This window comes from Erpetoichthys calabaricus, chromosome 18, assembly GCF_900747795.2.
Source record: "Erpetoichthys calabaricus chromosome 18, fErpCal1.3, whole genome shotgun sequence".
NCBI classification, from domain to species: domain Eukaryota; kingdom Metazoa; phylum Chordata; class Cladistia; order Polypteriformes; family Polypteridae; genus Erpetoichthys; species Erpetoichthys calabaricus.
Window position 1 is genome coordinate 4,067,573 of NC_041411.2, and position 20,166 is coordinate 4,087,738.

Sequence of the window (20,166 nt, forward strand, 5' to 3'; positions counted from 1 at the left end):
ACTGTGTTTTGTTTCTTATAATTGAACAATAACTTCTGGCAGTACCAAGACACATTTAAATATGTGTGAATTAATGTTTATTTTAACATTCAATGACGTTCTACTTATGAGACACGTTTGTCTCATACCCAGGGATCTTTTATGACCACAAAGAGTCAGGACCTTGGTTTTATGTCTCATCTGAAAGACAGTGCTAGTATTTACATCACAGTATCCCTGTCCTTGGGGCATTGGGATCCACACACAAAACAAAGGGCAAGTGTCTGGTGCTGGCCTCATCAACACCTCTTCCAGCTGCAACTCAAACTTTTCTAGATGTTCTTCCCTCCAAACACTAGCCGGACCCAAACATGGTTATCTAGGGATTAGGGTGGGCAGGCTACATGAAAGTTACCTGGTCTTTAAAATGAGTGCAGGAGCTCAGGTCTTCCTGGATATTCAGAGCTGCTAAGAATATCTATATAAGGATGACCCTAAGAGTCCCAAGGAATATTCTTGACCCTAGAATTGGTTTCTGGGATAACCTTGAAGCAGTATCTATTCAAGGAATAAAAGCTTCTTCTGTCAAGATGGTCACTGAATTTTGAGTTAACCTCTTTGTGGTTAGAAATTAGAAGGTTTGATTACAGAACATTTTCGAGATATTGTAGGAAAAAGAGCAAAAGGTACTGTGCTGGGAATAGAAGGGTGCTAATCTGTTATAGGATGGTCCATTAGAGCAGCCAGGGTTATGTTTTTGCCTGTGCAGTTGATACTTCATGATTCCTTATTCCCCTTTCTTGTTATTATTATCTTTATGGCATTATTGGCGTTCATTTTGAGTTCATGGATGACACTACCCAACACACCTGACTTTCCAGAAAGACATATAAAGCTGTAGTTCTCAATTAGATTGAGATACATTGGCAAATGAGTTGAGGATTCCAGGCATTTCAAATGTACAATTGTTACATGAGTTTTCAGTGGGGAAATAAATATAAAGAATAAACATTATTTCCCAATGGTACAAATGCTGAATATATTTGACAAAAATGTGTAGTTTTGTAGTTTAAGTTCATAAATACAAGCGCTGGGAAGCTTATTACATCTTTTACATTTATGAATTTTCCATATTGCAGACAGCAAAATTACAGTTTTAAACATACCCTGGTACACATATAAATAATATCCAGGGTCCTACAAACACTTAACAGGTGTCACATTCCTTGTAACTGGATTATTAGTCCATGAGTACAGGCTTAGACCTGGGTCTGGAAAGCCTTGAAACCAATCAAACAATCTGCAGTAGTACATACAGCAGCTCTAGAATACAATTTTGGTACTTTACAACAGTATAATGGCCGGACTTTTCTGGCAAAGAGAATGATGCTTTAATTAAAAGGAAAATGTGTTATCATCCAAGCAGGAGGCATGCTGATTTGTTTAGCAACGCAATTAAAAAGGCCGGCTTTGAAACGTTCCAGACAACAAAGTCGTCTGCTAGGTTTCAAACCGATCAAACCGAATGTGTGGAAGCTTCTGCCTTGTGGTGTTGCTATGGAAACCAGAATATTCTTTTTGGAAACAAACTTTCTCTCCACAAAGGGAAAAAGCGTGGTTTGGAGAAACAGATTTGATCTAATTAGGTTCAAATTATATGACAGCTGGGCAATGGTGTGTGTGAATGTTATACATATTTATATATAGTACAAGGTAAAGTAACCACACAGAGTTATGCCTTGACAACCACTTCATGCAAATCACTATTCTTAGATTGGAAGTAGTATTTTGTGTGGAATCGACACTTGTCCAAAATAGTATCTTAATAAGCAAACATCATTTTAAACAAAACCATGATCGTCACTGTCTTACCCCCTTGTGCAGGAGACTTCACATCCTAAGGTAACCTACAAAACATTAAACATGACTAACAGCTGGGCCATGATTTCTTAGAGAGGATAGAATATTAATTAAAATCTTAAATTAAATGACATAGATTAGTATGTAATTACTTTGTCAGAGATTAAATAAAAGTTGAAGTGAATCAACTAGCAGTTCCCAGAATCAATGCTGAAAATGATATCCTGGAATGTCTAAGTCTAAGCATTGACCACTACAAAGGTGTTTCATTGAAAGCCGGCAGTAAACAAAGAACAAACAGGGAGCATTCATGTGGAAGCTGGCCACTGACTAGAGAGTACAAAAAGTAATAAGGAATTTGTAATGTAAAACCACAAAGTCAATCCAATAAAAAATTTCAACTAAGGCACTAAATAAATAAAATGGCCAAAATAAAAAAAAAAAATCTTTGGTGATTCAATGCTAACACACTGATTAAATCAACAGTTTCAATCAGCTCATCCACGCATTTTTGCAGTGAGTCATCTTACCTCATTTCCACATGCAAAAGGAGGAATTGAAAATGCACAGATAAATAACAAAGAAAAAATAAATAAATACATAAAAGAAAGATTGTTATGGCTTCTTCCCGAACAAATATTTTACAGATGATTACATTTTATGGCTCTGCCATCAAATGCCCAGCCAAAATGCATCTGAGATACTGCCTTTCAGAGTAAAACAAAAATAAAAAAAGAAACAATTCCAAAGTATCTTTAAGTACAAAGTGTTCACATTTCAAGAATGGGAAATTGACAGGTGAACTTAATTTCTTAGTTGAAAGGGGTTTAGGTGCTGAGGACTGAATAGAGAATCTTTCCAAAATGTTAGTACCACCCCAGGTGTAGTTCAATCGTTTCCATATTTTCCATAGGGAGATGTGACTGCTATAGTGATCTGCTCGCAGCTGCATTAAAATTTTGGTTATTTTTAAAATTGCCTTTCCACTAGAAGATCAACATGCTTCATAATTAATATTTTTCCATACTTCTGCACAGTAAGCACTGCCAAGTGAAGTGATTTGCTCATGGCAAGTTTTGAATTAGCAACTTTGGAATTTTATACATTGCCCTTCCAAAGTTATCACCATCCCAAAACACCTTACATTTAAATTAAAATGCACTTTTTACTTTTCAGCACATAACGTAGTATATAGGGAAAGAATTTTTAGTTTTTACTAGATTTACGTGTTCTAGGCATTACTGAACAATGGCAACTTGTCATTATGAAGAAATTTAAGAGAGAGACAGAGTTTGATAATTTTTTTAACTGTTAATTCATCCTACATTTTCATTAAAGCTCGTTTTTATAAGAACTGGCAATCAAAGTCACATTAAATAAGTTACTGGCCTTTTATCTGACCTAAGTAGCATGTCTCCTCAACTGTGAAAGTAACTGTAAAATGTATTTTCATATTGTAACAAGCCCCAAAATAGGACTTGATCTTCCATTAATTAACTGTTATACCCAAGGTTAAAAAAAAACACAGTTACATGCTATGACAGCAAGCTGTCTTTAATCCCTTAATTATATGTGATCTATCAGAACATTAAGTACTCTATTAACAGTTTGTACATAACAAAAGTTTAGTGACAGGCATAAGCATATTTAGACAAACCAGAGAATGATTTATGAATTTGAAATCTTTTTAAAATGATGGAAAAGTAGTGGCTAGACAACAAGGCAATAGCTAAAGGGCAGCTCCTAAATTCCCAAATCATAATATGATACTAGACAGCTGTTCTCCTCTTAATAAAGAAGTCTTATATTTGCAGGTTAAGGGCTGAGCTCACATGTTTGGTTGACCTCTTTCATGTTCAGATAATCCAGGAAGGGAATCACCAATCCTTGGCCAAGGAAAATCTTCACCAAAGTAATGGCCACCTCCTGCCGACTCTCCACTGTGGTCACCTCTTCCAGCATTGTCAATGGGGTTGTGTCATCCACCTACAAAAAAAACAGACTATTATCCTAAGTGGGATGGTAATTCATGTGAGTGTAAGATTAACTAATGGCTTGACATATACTGAATACATTAGTTTACTGGCATTAAGCTAAAGTATTTTAATAAAGTGCACTATTTGTTAAAATAATGAACAAAAAAAAACAAAAGAATATACTTTCAGAATTTGTTAAGCACAGACCAAGATATGTATACTGCACACACAAGTACAACTTATAACATAGTAAAGCCTGGGAAGAAGACATTCACTTAAGCCAAAGAATTTGTAAATAAAAGGACCAGGTTAAGCAGTCTTGCCCAAGGGACAGCGAGTCACGAGAACAAGTCAGCCAGTCACTCACACGTAATATTTAGAAACAAAATGTTACAAAAAGTGGATATGTAGTATTTTGTTTTCTCCTACTTGACCTCAGTATTTAGTTTCATACCGGCAGAAAATGTATTGCACGAGACATGTCAAGCTCCCAATATAAATATTATGCTTGGCAAAGCTTCTACTTACTATTCTACGGCAGCATTAAATTATGTGATCTCTCAGTCTGGCATACCATCAAACGCAGAAAGAGTTATTGCAGATTTATTAAGGGCCTCACAAAGAAACTTTTTTTTCTATGTAAGTGAAGGGCGTGAGAGAGGAAAAAAAAATCTAAATTGCTCATATAAAGTCCTTTCAATCAAAAACAGGGAAAAAATTATTGATAAATTATCTGGGAGAAATGCCACAGTTCCTATTAGAAGACTTGGATTGGAATATTGTTTCTTTTCTAAAGATCTGAGTGTTAACATCGACCCTGCTTATACTTTTCAGACCTACATCACAGATACTGTAAAAGTGGCCTACTTTCATTTTAGGATTACTGCTACAGACTCATTCCTTTTCAAATTAAACTAGACACAGATAGAACTCACTGTGTGCTTAAACTAGCTTACTTGATTAATATAATACATTGCTTGTATATAGGGGCTCAGTGTTACTCGATAAACGATAGATGAATTAGTGGTTTAAGTCTCTCTGCTTCTACAAGACCTTCATTGGTTACCAATTAAAATTACATTTAATAGCAAGATCCTGTCTCAATCACTTACTGGCCTGGTTCCGTTCTTATCCATCTGATCTTCTACAGACAAGTAAATTTGGCTGCTAGTATTTCAATCACCACTAAAATACATTTTTATGAATATAAGGATCTAGTCATTTTAAAACTCTTTGTCGAGCCTTTGCCTGCCTTTAAGAAACAATGTTCATATATACACACATAAATACAGTGGAACCTCGGTTTACGACCAAGAAGTTTGCCAAACTTTTGCCTTGGTTCACAACCACACACTCGGTATACGAATAAGCCAGTTTCCCTTTCGGTTTGTACATGTTCAGTCTCTCCCTGTGTATTTCCTGTGCAGCGAGCAAGAGAGAGAGAGCGAGACAGCGCACACACAGAGGCAGCGCGAGAGAGAGACAGACACACACACACAGGCAGCGCGAGAGAGAGACGCGCACACACACAGGCAGCGTGACAGAGACAAACGCACACACACAGGCAGCGCGAGAGAGAGAGCGCACACACACAGGCAGCACGAGAGAGAGACGCGCGCACACACGCAGGCAGCGCAAGAGAGAGACAGACTTACACACACAGGCAGCGCGAGAGAGAGACAGACGCACACACACAGGCAGCGCGAGAGAGAGATAGACGCACACACACAGGCAGCGCGAGCGAGAGAGGGCTGGACGCATAAGGTAGGAAGGCAGTTAAAGAATGCACTGGGCTTGATTTTTTTTCACTTCTGTTTACAGCGATTGGTTCGTAGCGTGCATTGTTGCAATGTTACTTTTCTTGGTAATTTATTAAATTACGGATTTTTTCAAATGTTAATTTTTTTCCCTGTGCTTAAAACTCATTAAAAAAAAGTGTTTTTAGCCAGCGGTTGGTAGTGCTATAGCGCAAACTATTGCAGTGTTAGTTTTCTATATTGTTCAAGATTTTCTCAGTGTTATTCAATGTTTTTACATTTAGTTTACTATTACGCTGTGCATTCTGTGGTTTAATTAACTATATTTGTGCTTAAAAACTTAAAAAAATATATATTTACATACAGTTCGTATGGTTTGGAACGGATTAATTGTATTTACATACAATCCTATGGGGGAAATTGCTTCGGTTCATGACCAAATCAGTTTACGACCAGAGTTTTAGAATGAATTATGGTCGTGAACTGAGGTTCCACTGTACACTGTACCGTTTTTTTTATGAATAATTTCAAGAAGAGGGGCAAATTTTTCCATATGTTAAATTTGCACTTAATATTACTTAAGTGAATTACTTGTGGAAGACATGGGTGGACAATGGGAAGCGCTGGGTTGAATGTGTTGTCTGGGTAAAGTTGCAAACTCTCCTAGTGCAAATTGTTTTTTGCACATTCCCAATTAGATGCTTGTTAGGTTAATTGGTGGTTCCTGTATGGCCCTGTGTGGCCCTATGTGAGTGTAGGTGTCAAGTAAGTGGGCAATTCCCTGTTTTCCAAAAAACATCAGTAATGGATTCTCTGACATACTTTATTCTCTAGTGTGTATATTTTAAATATTTTAAAAACACAATATTTTCAAGTCGATAACTGTCATGAGCAGGTGCCACCACTTCTTCTATAGATAATCCATCATTCCCTAGTAGACACTTTTTTGGTGTACAAAAAATAAACAATAAATAAATACTAAAATAAACATTACAGGCTATCTATCACTACCTAATAGTTTAGTTTTTAGGTGCAAAGTAGTCTACAATTGATATTATTCATTCTGTTATGAAAATGTGGAATCATGTCTGAAGTAAGGCAAACATAAGCATTATATCAAGCTAGCTTCAAGACATAAATGATAAAGAGCAAAATACAACAGGTGCCAATATCTTATGTCAACCTGTACTCATCCAGATAATGCATACAAGACACCATTATCTCTTGTGTTTAAGACTTTTTAACAACCAACAAGTACATAAATTAACATTATTTTTTAAAATTAGGCCAGTGGTTATAAGAAGGAATATCAAAGACACTAACCTCTGCAGGAGAGGTGACAGATTCAATTAGAAGATCAATAAGAGGTTGGTAATACATGGATGGCAAAATCCGGTCCTCAACAAGACGGATTTTCAACCTTAGGGCACCTAGTTTCCCCCTAGAAAAGCAACAGAATTAATCAAAGAATTACCTTTTATCACAGTATTGTAGATCAAAAACAAATTGAATATCACCTTGCAGAATTAGAATAGGCCATGACAAATTACAAAGACATACAAACACCACTCTGATGGTACTCTGACTAATAAATAGGTCATCACACAGAGGGATGGACTAAAATATCAAAGTCGCAGGGTGCTCTTCTATCCCCACTTCCTTCCTGCTCCAACAAGCCACCAACATTGTTTCCTCACTGGATATGCAAACATTGACTTTGTCATAAGTCAACTGAAATGACAAGCAGATTTAGTGGCTTCAAGTTTTCCCCTTCATTATAGAGCAAAGAAGAAATTACATCTAATGGCGGATTTATGATGTCCGGCATATTATTTCCGTAACCATTTAAACATTTCATCATTACAACTCTTCTAATAACTCTTAACAGACCTGGTTGGGATATAATATATACAGTTAAGTGAGTTACGGTAATACCTGAATACCATTAGAACTTTATGTGCATGAAATTTGCTTTGGTAAACCACATAATAAACAAATATATCAATACCAATATAGTGTGCAATAAGAACAGCCTCACCACCTTGTAAACCTTCCGTCCATTCTACTGTATGGTAAACAGCTTAGACCAGGACAACCACATTCATAAAAGGACAAGCTGCGAGTTGCAAGAAATGAACATCTTGACATTAAGAGTCATGTAACAGAACACCTGCTTGTGTTAAATTAGTTGTTTGCAAATAGTTTGGTGATGAATAAATGCTGTTAAAACTTATGTGGTGTGGCGGACGGCCAGGTCCCATGCCCGGCTGGGATGCCCCTTCAACATATGTTCCGGGGCAGCAACCATGAGCTGCTCAATACCTCCCCCAGGACGCTTGGTGGCAGCCTCCCTGGATGACGGTGATGCCTCAGCTTCCCGCAGGGCTCCATGGGAGATGGAGTTCTCCACAGCCCTGTTGGGATCTGGGGTGACCACCAGTGGGCGCTGCATGGGTCCCTGAGCCCAGCTGGACGAGTCTTCAGCCCCACCCGGAAGTGCAACTGGAAACAGGTGATCAAGCACCTGGAGCACTTCCAGGTGGGCTATAAAAGGGGCCAGCAACCACCACTCAGTGGCCAGAGTTGGAAGGAGGAGGACGAAGCTTGACGGGAGGAGAGGCGGTGCCAGAAGGGAGTGTGTTTTGTGCTTGTGTTATTTTGGACTGTGTTGTGCCTGTGGGGTCAACGGGGAAGACGTGCCCCACAGGTGAAGAAAATGAAAGTCTTGTTTGTGCTTTTACACGTGCCTCCGTGTGAATCTGTGCCGGGTCGGGCACAATATAGCGCCTTCTTACACTGGTTAGAACAAAATGGGATGTATCACAAGAAAAGCAACTAAAAATGTTTCATATAGTACCTTCTATAAGTGAATTCCATCCATAATGCTACATAACAACTCCTTAGATTTCTATAGTGGAAGGTACTCAAGAGGACTGAACCCACACCCTTTTGCTATATGGTTGGTCTTTTTAATTACTGCTACCATGTACTTCAGTAAAATATATGAAATTAACACCTCTCAACTGTGCATCAGTATTGTTTAACCAAATCTGTGTCTTTAATTAATTTAATGTTTACTAATGGTTACTCATCATCAAAAACCTTTTTTCAGGGATTCACAGCTATTTTTCTTTATTTGCTAAGCTGTCAGATCTGTTTTAATTCCTACCCAGCATCATCTTCCGTCTTTCCCAATGGTAGCAGTCGAAACCAAGCTTTGACTTGAGAAGCTTTCTGCAAGCAGTCTAAAGGGATTTCCACCTGCCGAAATTATAATGAGACTAATTAAAACAGAACAAAATACAATCACTGTTCCCAAAACTACATACATTTTTTATCTTTTTATTATCTAGAAGATTTTGATCATTGAGGTTCTGTAAATACCAACGAGTTTAGCTGTTCCTTAGGCAGCTCAAACATGGGAACCTGCTTGTTTTTGAAGACCTAATAAATCTGTGCAGCCTACATAGATGGCTTTGGACTGACAGATTTAATATGATTGCCTTTAAATGCCAAGACTCGTTATTTAAAAAGCAGAAACTGTGCAAAAGCTTACCTTTCCCAGGAAGTCATTTTTGCCAACCATATCCCAGTCCCACACCTCAAGAGCAAGACTTTGCCCATCTTGCAATTTTGTGTCATTCAGCTCAAATTGGAGTACCTCATCCCAATGAGGAAAACGAGTTTTTTTGATGATCTATATGGGGGAAAAATCACATAGCTAAACATGAACACAAGGTACAAAATGCAATAACATATGGAAATTTAGAAAGCCTAAGAGTGCCCTATAAAGAAACGTTTCTTTGTACCAATCATCTTAGTCGGATTTATGTACTGAAAAGTGCCATACAAAAACAAACTGAACTGAGTGACATCTATTTCTTAAAATTAAACCTTGACTTTAATAATTTGCTTGTCATCAGTATGGATTTAGGGGATGCTATGGAATCACCCTGTTTTTTATTTTATATTCTGTTATATACAGATATATATAATATACATACATACTAGGTGAAATGAAAAAGGTATAGAACTAGTAAGCATGTGCATTTCAGCTGAAATTCACAGGCAAATAAATCAGAGGAAATATGAAACCACAACAACACCAGTCAGACTGAAGAATCTTCTAATTTTATGGCAAACTGATGAAGGACAATGCTGTGTTAAGTAAGGAGGAAAAGTGTTTGTGAAGTGATTCTTGAAGCTATCGCACAAGTAACTTAAACAAAAAAAAAATGATGATGCACACAGAATGCAAAGTTTTTGTTTTTTATTTTGTGTTTTTTTTTTTTTTTTTGCAACTCCTGGCTACATTTTCTTTCCAAGGAATCTCAGACAATGACTCTTCATATCACTGACACTCTCTGAGTATTTCTTCAGTTAGTTGGAGCATCATTACAAAAACGAAACAAAGACAAACTGGTCTTGGATTGCATGGGAACAACTTGAACATTAGCTACAGCAAGTTTATATTTTTTTTGGTTATTTTGGCTAAAAACCTAAACGTGTACACATATTCAAATCAGAAGTGTTTTTAATACGTGCTACTAGCACAACCTGTCACAATGTAAGTACGGGAGTACAGTTATGAATATTAACAATGTAATCTAGTAAGCAGTACACTATTTGCAAATAAGTTGGACTGACAGCAATGAAGCTAGACAAGTGGACATTGGAGATGAGATCATTTGTTTTTGGCTCTATGCAATATTATATACTGGCCATCCCGTGACTCCGCCCATGTAGTAGTGAAACAAGACAGTGAAGAGGGCCCCGCCCTGCTCCCTACTCCTGACATCACGCTTCCTCCTGCCATCGTCCCGCAGCCTCTGTCTCAGATTAGCACGAATATCGCTCCTGCAAGCGAACTATGATTCTTAGCGCCATGAGAGAAGTCGCAAAATCAAGCAGAATGTTCAAGCAAATTATAGGAAAAAACCCGATCTAAATCCATTAAGTAGTTCTCTCGTTCGCTAGCTAAACGGAGGTAAGGTACATGCCCGAGGCTGATGCGTGAGTGACAAGGTCCATGCCCCGGTCCCCTCGGCCTGCAGCATGTCAATATCGCTAGTGAACTATGATACATAGCGCAATGAGAGAAGTCGCAAAATCAACCGAAATGTTCAAGCAAATTATAGAAAAAAACCCAATCTAAATCTGTTACGTTGTTCTCTTGTAAAAAGAGGACACACAAACAGACAGACATCAGATTTTATATATATATATATATATATATATATATATATATATATATATATATAGAGAGAGAGAGAGAGAGAGAGAGAGAGAGAGAGAGAGAGAGAGAGAGAGAGAGAGAGAGAGAGAGAGAGAGAGAGAGAGAGAGAGAGAGAGAGATAATGCTGTCTAATTTCTTTCAGAGTTGAAACTACCTGTAAATTGGAGTCACTTCAAATAAAGCACCCACATAAAGGTTATAAAAGTAGACCAGCACATAGTTGTACACAATTGTGAATAAGAAAAGAAGAGTCCTCTGTTAATATAGTAAACATCAATATATTCTGAAATGTTTTTTTAAACTCCATTTTCATTCAATCTACACATCTTTCATACTCCTTCACAGGGACCATTACTCTCTATGTTCTCTACATTGAAACTCCAAAGGCCAAACTTGTTAACATTATACCTGGAATTTACCATTTCCATTTATACTTCTTGGCTCTGATTTTTTATCAAGCAATAAACTTCTAGGGTTAAGCTGCGGGACGCATCACTCACCGATGTTTCAGCCGTCTGACTATTGAACATAATCCTAACAAATGGGTCAGAGGTGCCAGAGATGTCTCGTGGAGCCAAATCCCTAAAAAAAAGAGAAATAAATAAAAAAGGAAATTAAAAGTAAATGATAGTTTAAAATTAAAACGAATAACAATAACTGCAAATAGTATTTATAAGATGTTCTTTACCAGTAGTATGGATACAGTGTTTGGAAAAATCATGTTCATACCAGTATAAGACAATACATCTCTGATCTTTAATAGTATCGATGAACAGCCATATTTGGGTTTCTACTTTTTACTTTGTGAATCCTTCCAGCCATATCTGGGATAATGAAAGAGTGCAAAGTACAGTATATGTTGGGAAAATCATATTCCACAAGGTTCTTCTGTTCTCCAAGAAAAATGTTTTGTGCAACTGCAATTCATCCCTAGATTACCTATTAAAAATTATAAGCTCTTTCTTATCTTCAATCCATTTTGTCATTCTTTCTCTTGATCCCCTATGCAACTTCAGATTTGCCTAACGTCACCAATCTCTCTGGGTTTCTATCTGTTAGTCCTTCACCTTTTGTTTCTTTAATGTATGTTAAACTCTCCAGAGGAGGAGAACATAAAGCACTAGCAGCAGCAATTTTTATTAAATAATGTAGCCTCCTCAAAACATTAGGACATGTACTGAATACATCTAGCTTTGGCCCAATGTATTTAATGAAAATAATCGCTACCTTGTTCAAAAGAACATCCAGGCCTAAGCAAGGAGATATATTAAATAGTTGAATACATACTGTCTCCAAAACAAAGGTGGCCAACATGGTGATGAGCCGGTTACTCATAATCCTCACCATATCTGTAAAACTTTGATAGACAAGGCAGGGATTTATTATGAAAGCATGACTAAAGTCAAAAAGAGATAACAAGCTGAACCTGGCTTGAAGTAACTAACTGAGTTGCATTATGTATGAAAAAAGACTGAATTAGTTTTTTTCAGTCAGTAGAGGAGGGATATCAATTTTTTTTTACCCTTGTTTAGAAAGAAATATTTATAAAGAAAGGGGATGGGGATATCAACTTTATACTGTACTTATTACTTTCGCAACAGGCACTTTAATAAATTGCTTTTCATTTTTCTCCTCTGTATGTAAAGTTTAGTGTCATATCTGCAGATTACAGTGGCATTCTTCCTTGGTTATATCAACAAAGCACAGGGGTTTACAGATAGAGTTAGGGTTTGATGTTAGTGAACTGATGCCTAATAGAGAACTAGTGCATCGCGGAGTGCACTTTTTGTTACTTAATTGATGTTTTAACTGTTTCACATGTTAAAAAAAAAATAAAGTCATAAAAACCCCCTCCCTTCTGGACAAGCTTCTTCCCCTGAATTTACAAGGATTGCAAAGTCATCCATTGCAATGTGCAGTAAAGGCAAAGAAGAAAAACCATAATAATATACTGTATCAATAGTCTTCACAAAGAAACTTGGATTTGATCCTACGGTATGTTGGACACAGTTAAACAGGCATTTACCTTATTTCCCCAACGATAGGCCGCGGCTTATACATTAATTTTACAAACCTGCGTATTGGGTGCGGATTGCTTAAATGGGGTGGCCTATCTAAAAACATTTCAGTCACCATTCCTCGTGCCTTCATTTTGATGGCTATTATTGAAACTATCTGATTGTCCTCATGCTGCGCGAGAATCCATTCTTTAAGTCACTTCTCTAAGTTTGGCCAATTTCCTTTACTTGTACGCCAATTTCTCACTTGTTTGTCATCTACTTCAAAGTGGCATCCAGCTGAACGATTGCCTTTTCTTTCGTGAAAGCAACAACCTGGAGCTTAAATTCCGCAGCGTAGGACTTGCGTTGCAGCATGATATCGGTAAGTGCAATATTTTATCATTTTAATTGTTCACGCTCAACTATAATGTCACTATAGAGCTGCAAAGGCCTACAGGAGCGTGCCAAATTAGATGCTTTTACTTCAGATTGGCAAATTCAGTAATGCCGCAGCTAACAACATGGGGCAGCTTATCTTAGATTTTTAAAACATAAATGAGCATTTTCTGCGGCTTATAGAATGGGGCGGCCAATAATGTGGGGTGGCTTGTCGTTGGGGAAATACGGTAAAATGAGTACCAAGAGAACAGGCGCTCTGGAAAAAATCATGGGATCAGAAGGAGATATTAGTCTTGGTACAGTATGTTGGCAAATGGATTGTACACTATTGAGACCTGCTTAGGTTTTTTCTTATTTTATTAAGAAACTAAAGCAGTTAAGATTACCACAAGTCATAATGCAGATGCCAATTTATTAAGTGGATTTTTAGCTACGTCATTACTGGGTCTGTTTTTTTATTCTTATTTATCCATGTTGTGTTCTTGTGTTCTTCCCCAGTAGAATTTGAAAGAATGACTTTCCTTAGCTCTTCAATTAAAATGTCACTAATTAGGGTAGTGGAACACAAAATTAATCCAGAAAACTGCTTACATTAGGGGAAAGTGCCTCGGTATATAATTTAAAGATTTGATAACACATAATTCCTGGAGAAATGATGATAAAAAAAATGTTAAAGACTGCTTGTTTTTAAATTTTTACCACAGCCATCACTCACTTTCTAATAAAATACATCAGGAGTGGACCAGCCTAGTCCTGGATAGCCACAGAGGCGGCAGCAGCAGGATTAACATTCACTAGTTCCTTAGACCCTGTAATGGAACCTTTTAACTGTTCTTGCATTCCTAAGGTAAAGATGCAAGAGCAAGATGCAAGATAAAGTACCTTTATTGTCACTGTACAATATAATAAAATGTCATTTGGAGCAAGCCTATAGATGCCTTAGATAAAAGTATATAAGAGTAGATAATAAACTAAGAAAACATTCCACTACGAGAAGCACAGTTACTATTAACAATTCCAAATATACTCAGAGAAAAAGTAAAGGTAAAAAAGTTAACATAAATAAATAAATAAATAATAAATAAACGAAGTCACAATGAAGATGACAGTCAATATAATGGTCATGAGTTACAAATGGGTCATGTATAAGTTTGTGACTATGTGTGGTTGATGCAGATATTCAGTTGAATCAGTGGTGGTTTCTGTTATAGAAAGGGGCAGTGATTGACTGTGCACATAGATAGATAGATAGATAGATAGATAGATAGATAGATAGATAGATAGATAGATAGATAGATAGATAGATAGATAGATAGATAGATAGATAGATAGATAGATAGATAGATAGATAGATAGATAGATAGATAGATAGATAGATAGATAGATAGATAGATAGATAGATAGATAGTTTATTAATCCCAAGGGGAAATTCACATACTCCAGGACAGTGACAGCAGTCTGTCGCTGAAGCTGCTCCTCTGTCTGGAGATGACATTGTTTAGTGGATGCAGTGGATTCTCCATGATTGACAGGAGTCTGCTCAGCGCCTGTCGCTCAGCCACGGATGTCAAACTGTCCAGCTCCGTGCCTACAATAGAGCCTGCCTTCCTCACCAGTTTGTCCAGGCGTGAGGCGTCCTTCTTCTTAATGCTGCCTCCCCAGCACACCACCGCGTAGAAGAGGGCGCTCGCCACAACCGTCTGATAGAACATCTGCAGCATCTTATTGCAGATGTTGAAGGACGCCAGCCTTCTAAGAAGTATAGTCGGCTCAGTCCTCTCTTACACAGAGCATCAGTATTGTCAGTCCAGTCCAATTTATCATCCAGCTGCACTCCCAGGTATTTATAGGTCTGCACCTTCTGCATACAGTCACCTCTGATGATCACAGGGTCCAGGAGGGGCCTGGTCATCCTAAAATCCACCACCAGCTCCTTGGTTTTGCTGGTGTTCAGGTGTAGGTGACTTGAGTCGCACCATTTAACAAAGTCCTTGATGAGGTTCCTATACTTCTCCTCCTGCCCACTCCTGATGCAGCCCACGATAGCAGTGTAGTCAGCGAACTTTTGCACGTGGCAGGACTCCGAGTTGTATTGGAAGTCCGATGTATATAGGCTGAACAGGACCGTAGAAAGTACAGTCCCCTGCGGCGCTCCTGTGTTACTGACCGCAATGTCAGACCTGCAGTTCCCAAGACGCACATACTGAGGTCTGTTTGTAAGATAGTCCACAATCCACGCCACTAGGTATGAATCTACTCCCATCTCTGTCAGCTTGTCACTAGGGAGCAGAGGTTGGATGGTGTTGAAGGCGCTAGAGAAGTCTAGAAACATAATTATTACAGCACCACTGCCTCTGTCCAAGTGGAAGAGTGATCGGTGTAACATATAGATGATGGCATCCTCCGCTCCCAACTTCTCCTGGTATGCAAAATGCAGAGGGTCGAGGGCGTGGCAAACCTGTGGCCTCAGGTGGTGAAGCAGCAGCTGCTCCATGGTCTTCATCACATGTGACGTCAGAGCGACAGGCCAGAAGTTGTTCAGCTCACTAGCACGTGATACCTTTGGGACTGGCGTGATACAAGATGTTTTCCAAAGCCTCGGATATAGCCTTTAATAGGATGCTTTGGGATAAAATCTGTTCTTCAGCCTGGTAGTGTGGTCATGCAGGGCTCTGAAGTGCCTTCCAGAGGGCAGAGGAGTAAAAATGCTATGGTCGGGGTGGGCTGGATCTTTATAAATGTTCTTTCCTTTTCTTGTGAAGCAGGTAGTAAAAATATCCTCCAGTGATGTCAGCTGAGTGTAATTCATTTGCCTAGCTGTTTTGAGGACACAGTGGAGGGTCTTCCTGTTTTCAGAGGTGCAGCCACAGTAACATGCTATAATGCAGTACATGGTGACAGGCTCTATGCTGCACCTGTAGAAGGTAACCAGCAGCTGTTGTGGGAATTGTGCTTTCTTCAGGTTCCTCAGAAAGTGAAGCCTCTGAAGACCTTTCTTGGCCATTGCTGTCGTGTTTGTTGTCCATGATGGGTCCTGGCTGATGTGGACTCCTAAGAATTTGAAACTCAGTGGCTGCAGTGTTTATATCACCATAATTAAACAGCAAATTATAACATAATGGTTGCCATCTTATTTAAAGGTTTGAAAAGTTAAGGGTTGTAGACACTCTCCCAAAAAATTTTAAAATACAGTAAATTAATGATTCATCTTGAAAAAAAGTCTAAAGAAATTATTTTAAGAATTTCATATTTCTGATATATTGCTTGTTCATGTTTTAAACGCTGTTGTATTTTATGTTTTTTTTAAGCTGTCTGATGTAAATAATTGGTCATGATACAGCCATTTTTTGGAAACATAGTAGTTGCTATGAAACTGCATGCTAAATGGGTACATGCACTAAAAGTGGCAAGGCACACAAAGTAATGCAGCCATATTCTTAAGGGTCAACATTTGAGTTTTCTTATGAATAAAGGAAAAACTCACCAAAGAAATCTAGTTTATTGTGCAATTAAATTCAAAAGAACAAATCTCGGTTTTGATCAATAATTGTTTAGTGATTTCAGGTTTTGTATTTCTGCTTGTGTTAGTCTAGCAGAATTCATTCTATCCGTTTCTGTTCTTTAGTGTTTAGACTCTTGCATTCACCAACTACGCCCTTCAGCCTGCCCTTATATATCCACTGCTCAATTCCCATCTTCATATTAAATCAATTTAATTAGAAGATCAGTTTAGGCCCATTTATTAAAGCTCGTCAGATCACTTGATCACAGCCAGTTTAACGTTGCTGACTGTCCAGTGACTCGTAAAATTCTGCCAATTATTTTTACGTTTGTTGACAGCTGCCATTCTATTATAAAGGACATGCCCACCAGTAACAAAGATATATCACTAAGAGATCATGTGCTTTTTTCTAAATTATTTATAATAATTGCTAAATTGCTCAATGTCAAGTGATAAAAATGTACCATTATTAAAAGTAGATTTAAACTGCTCTGCATTAAATGCTTTCAATCACATCGCCCAAAGATATCAAATTTATTCCAAGGCTGGAAGAGCAGCCAAAACTACAAGCATTTGGTGGATGAGGTAGATGAAGTGCCATATGTAAGTAAACTGAAACTTAAATATTATACATATAAAGCTCAATAATTGAGAGCCTCAAAAAGTCCAGGGCAAACTCCGACCAGCCAGAAAAAACAGGCAAACAGTATCTGTAATGCCTTGTTTTCCTCAATGACACCACAACGAAAACCATGAAAACAGTTAAACTTTGTTATCACCTTGAGTTATTCTACAATTCCCATCATTCACCATGGAAATGTTTTGCAATGTGTGACAGTTATAGAGCTTTTAAGTGGTTAAGATTTTAAAACCACAATCAATGACTGGTATGAGTGAGCCAGTGGTGATGGATTTGCTGTCAGTACCATGAATACTGGCATAACAGCTTCATTACAAATCAATAATTTGAACTCCAATCTCGTAATATTTTACATTACACAACATTATTTATACATTTTATAAATATTGAAGATTAACAATCAAACCTCCCGGATTTAACCACATAGCCACATTATAATCCACTTGAGTAGTGCCTACCTTGCTTCAATAATATGACAGTGAAGTCCTGCTCTTATCCCATCCTGGACCAGCTCTAAACCTAAGTGTATCTCCCCTTGAATCTCCTCATCAGGGTCTATGCGTGTCAGGTTCATCCAACTGTCTAGCCCTGCCAACAAAGAAATTAGTCAATGTAGATGTTTCTTCTACCCCATGAGATCAATAAATGAGATGAGGAGTGGAAGCACAGAATTTAAAATTTTTACAATCACACACTCTTTAGTTAAAATTAATATCTTCATAAATGTACAAATTATTTTGAATCATAATTATCGCTTTCTATACCCATATGGATTTTTTGTTAATACAGCCATATGTGACATCTGTTCTTTTGCTCGTCTTTGAGCACCACTTCAAATTAATTTTCCTCTGAGACATATTAAGGTAATTGGTCTGTACTTGTTGCCATCAGACCAATTACATTTTTTTTATATAATCCATCCATTTCCCTAACCTGCTTTAATGCGGTAAAGGTGAAGCCTATCCTAGAAAGCATAGGGTGCAAAGTAGGAACAATCTCTGGACAGGGTGTTAGCCCATCGCATGGTGAACACATAAACACACACACAAAAACAGGCCAATTTAGCATCACCAGTCCACCTAACCTACATTTCCTCAGACTGTAGTTGGAAACCAAATCTGCTGGCTTGCACTCGTTAAGATTTTTTTTCAGTATACAATGTTTTCCTAAAAATGCATATCAGATATTTAATCATTATATACGTTCATAATCCTTGCATACATGTTTATCCACTGTTGCCGATTTATTTAACTTTTGCCTTTACAAATGTAGGAGCACATCTCATTGTAATCTTTAAAACATTTAGTATTTTATTGATTTGTTCAGCATCTATTAGGAGGCTATTTCATTTTCTGTGTATGTTAAGCAAAAAAATATTATACTGTAGCCATGCATTGACAGTTAAATGAATCAGTATCTGCTCCTGTTTTAACTGAGATCAGGACTCTGCAGAAATAATGCTTCCTAAACCAGTACCAAAGAAGGTTCATATTAACGAGGACACCTAGGCTCACTGCAGCAGCAGGAGGAGGACATTTTCTGTTATTGATACTGGGACTGGAAATTTTGTTCTTTTCTAAACCCTTTCTTCCACCAATTTTTAATCAGTATTTATTTGCTAATGAATCTTACCTTTTGATTGAGCTCCAATCACTTCTTTACTTAAAGAGATCTTCCCAATAACATCATCATGCCTAGAAATTGTAACAAAGAAAACAGCCCAGTTACTCAGTTTAGCCTCACTCACAAAGAAATATTTGCAAATATATACACAAAATGTTGCTATAAAGTTTGGTTACCCAAGTCAGGCCATTGAGGACCACACTGGTTTAAGATTTTTTTTCCAACCAATTGCAGCTTTAAACCAGACTCATAAACCCACGGTTGTTTCCCAGTTTCCATAGTTACTATGTCAATCGTAAAACTGTCAACAGCATGTATTCATCATATGAACAATGCATCTTAAATTTCGACTCTTGCTTTTTTATTATTCCTCTCACACGAGATCCCCGTCAAAAAGGCTTAACCAAAAAAAGATTTGTATTTATTGCTAAGAACAAATGTTATTTAAGTATATTACTGAAATAAGACCTCACCCAATTAAACCTTGATTGAGCATTTGATAATTCACATGTACTTGATATGTGATGCTTTATTCTGTTTTTAATAACTACTTCATTTAATTTTCCTACAGTACATATTAAGTGGCCTATATTTTCTAAGGATGACACCTAGGATGAAATTTGCAAGCATCAACATAATAGATTTTTCACATTATACATAAACACACACACAGATATGTTGTGATGAGGAAAGTGTGTTTACCAATTCTAATCAGAACCAAAGTACGGAGAAACAAAAGTAACTACAGTATCTATAAAAATAATCCAGGACAAGTAAACATCTGTACAATAATGCACCATACCCTCAGTTTCCGAGTCAAATGGCAATATACTGTATCTTCTATTTACTTCATGCCTTGAGAGTTGTACCATTCTAGAGAACAGTAGAACCATAACACCTCCACAACTTCCATAACACCTAAAGCCTGGAAATAAAAGGTTGTATGACAAAAGTTCAGGCTGTGAAGTTGAACTTCTCAATGGTGTGTGGGGAGAAAACACAGAGGTGTATGCATCTGAGATTACTCTAGCAAATTCTCAGATCCACCCATATTTCTAACCACTGTGTCCAATTCAGGATGGCAGGGTATCAAAACTTAAACCGGGATTATGAAGTGCAATGATCTAAACTTTGATAAGGTGCCAGTCTATCACAGGGCACCCTTAAATACATAAACCCACATTACGTTACATG

The 20,166-nt window shown here is 37.5% G+C and overlaps 1 protein-coding gene across 2 annotated transcripts in view; it reads right to left on the minus strand.

The window, feature by feature from the left end:
* The window catches only part of LOC114669258 (rasGAP-activating-like protein 1), a 152,711-nt gene that overhangs the window by 89,114 nt on the left and 43,431 nt on the right, over positions 1 to 20,166 (minus strand). For both annotated transcript variants that reach the window (XM_051921138.1, XM_051921137.1), the window contains exons 4-10: positions 18,982 to 19,043; positions 17,808 to 17,937; positions 11,309 to 11,390; positions 9,129 to 9,269; positions 8,742 to 8,833; positions 6,896 to 7,013; positions 3,672 to 3,825 (exon numbers count right to left, since the gene is read on the minus strand). In XM_051921138.1, coding sequence (XP_051777098.1) covers positions 3,672 to 3,825; positions 6,896 to 7,013; positions 8,742 to 8,833; positions 9,129 to 9,269; positions 11,309 to 11,390; positions 17,808 to 17,937; positions 18,982 to 19,043 — 779 coding nt within the window. The remainder of the gene's footprint in view (positions 1 to 3,671; positions 3,826 to 6,895; positions 7,014 to 8,741; positions 8,834 to 9,128; positions 9,270 to 11,308; positions 11,391 to 17,807; positions 17,938 to 18,981; positions 19,044 to 20,166) is intronic.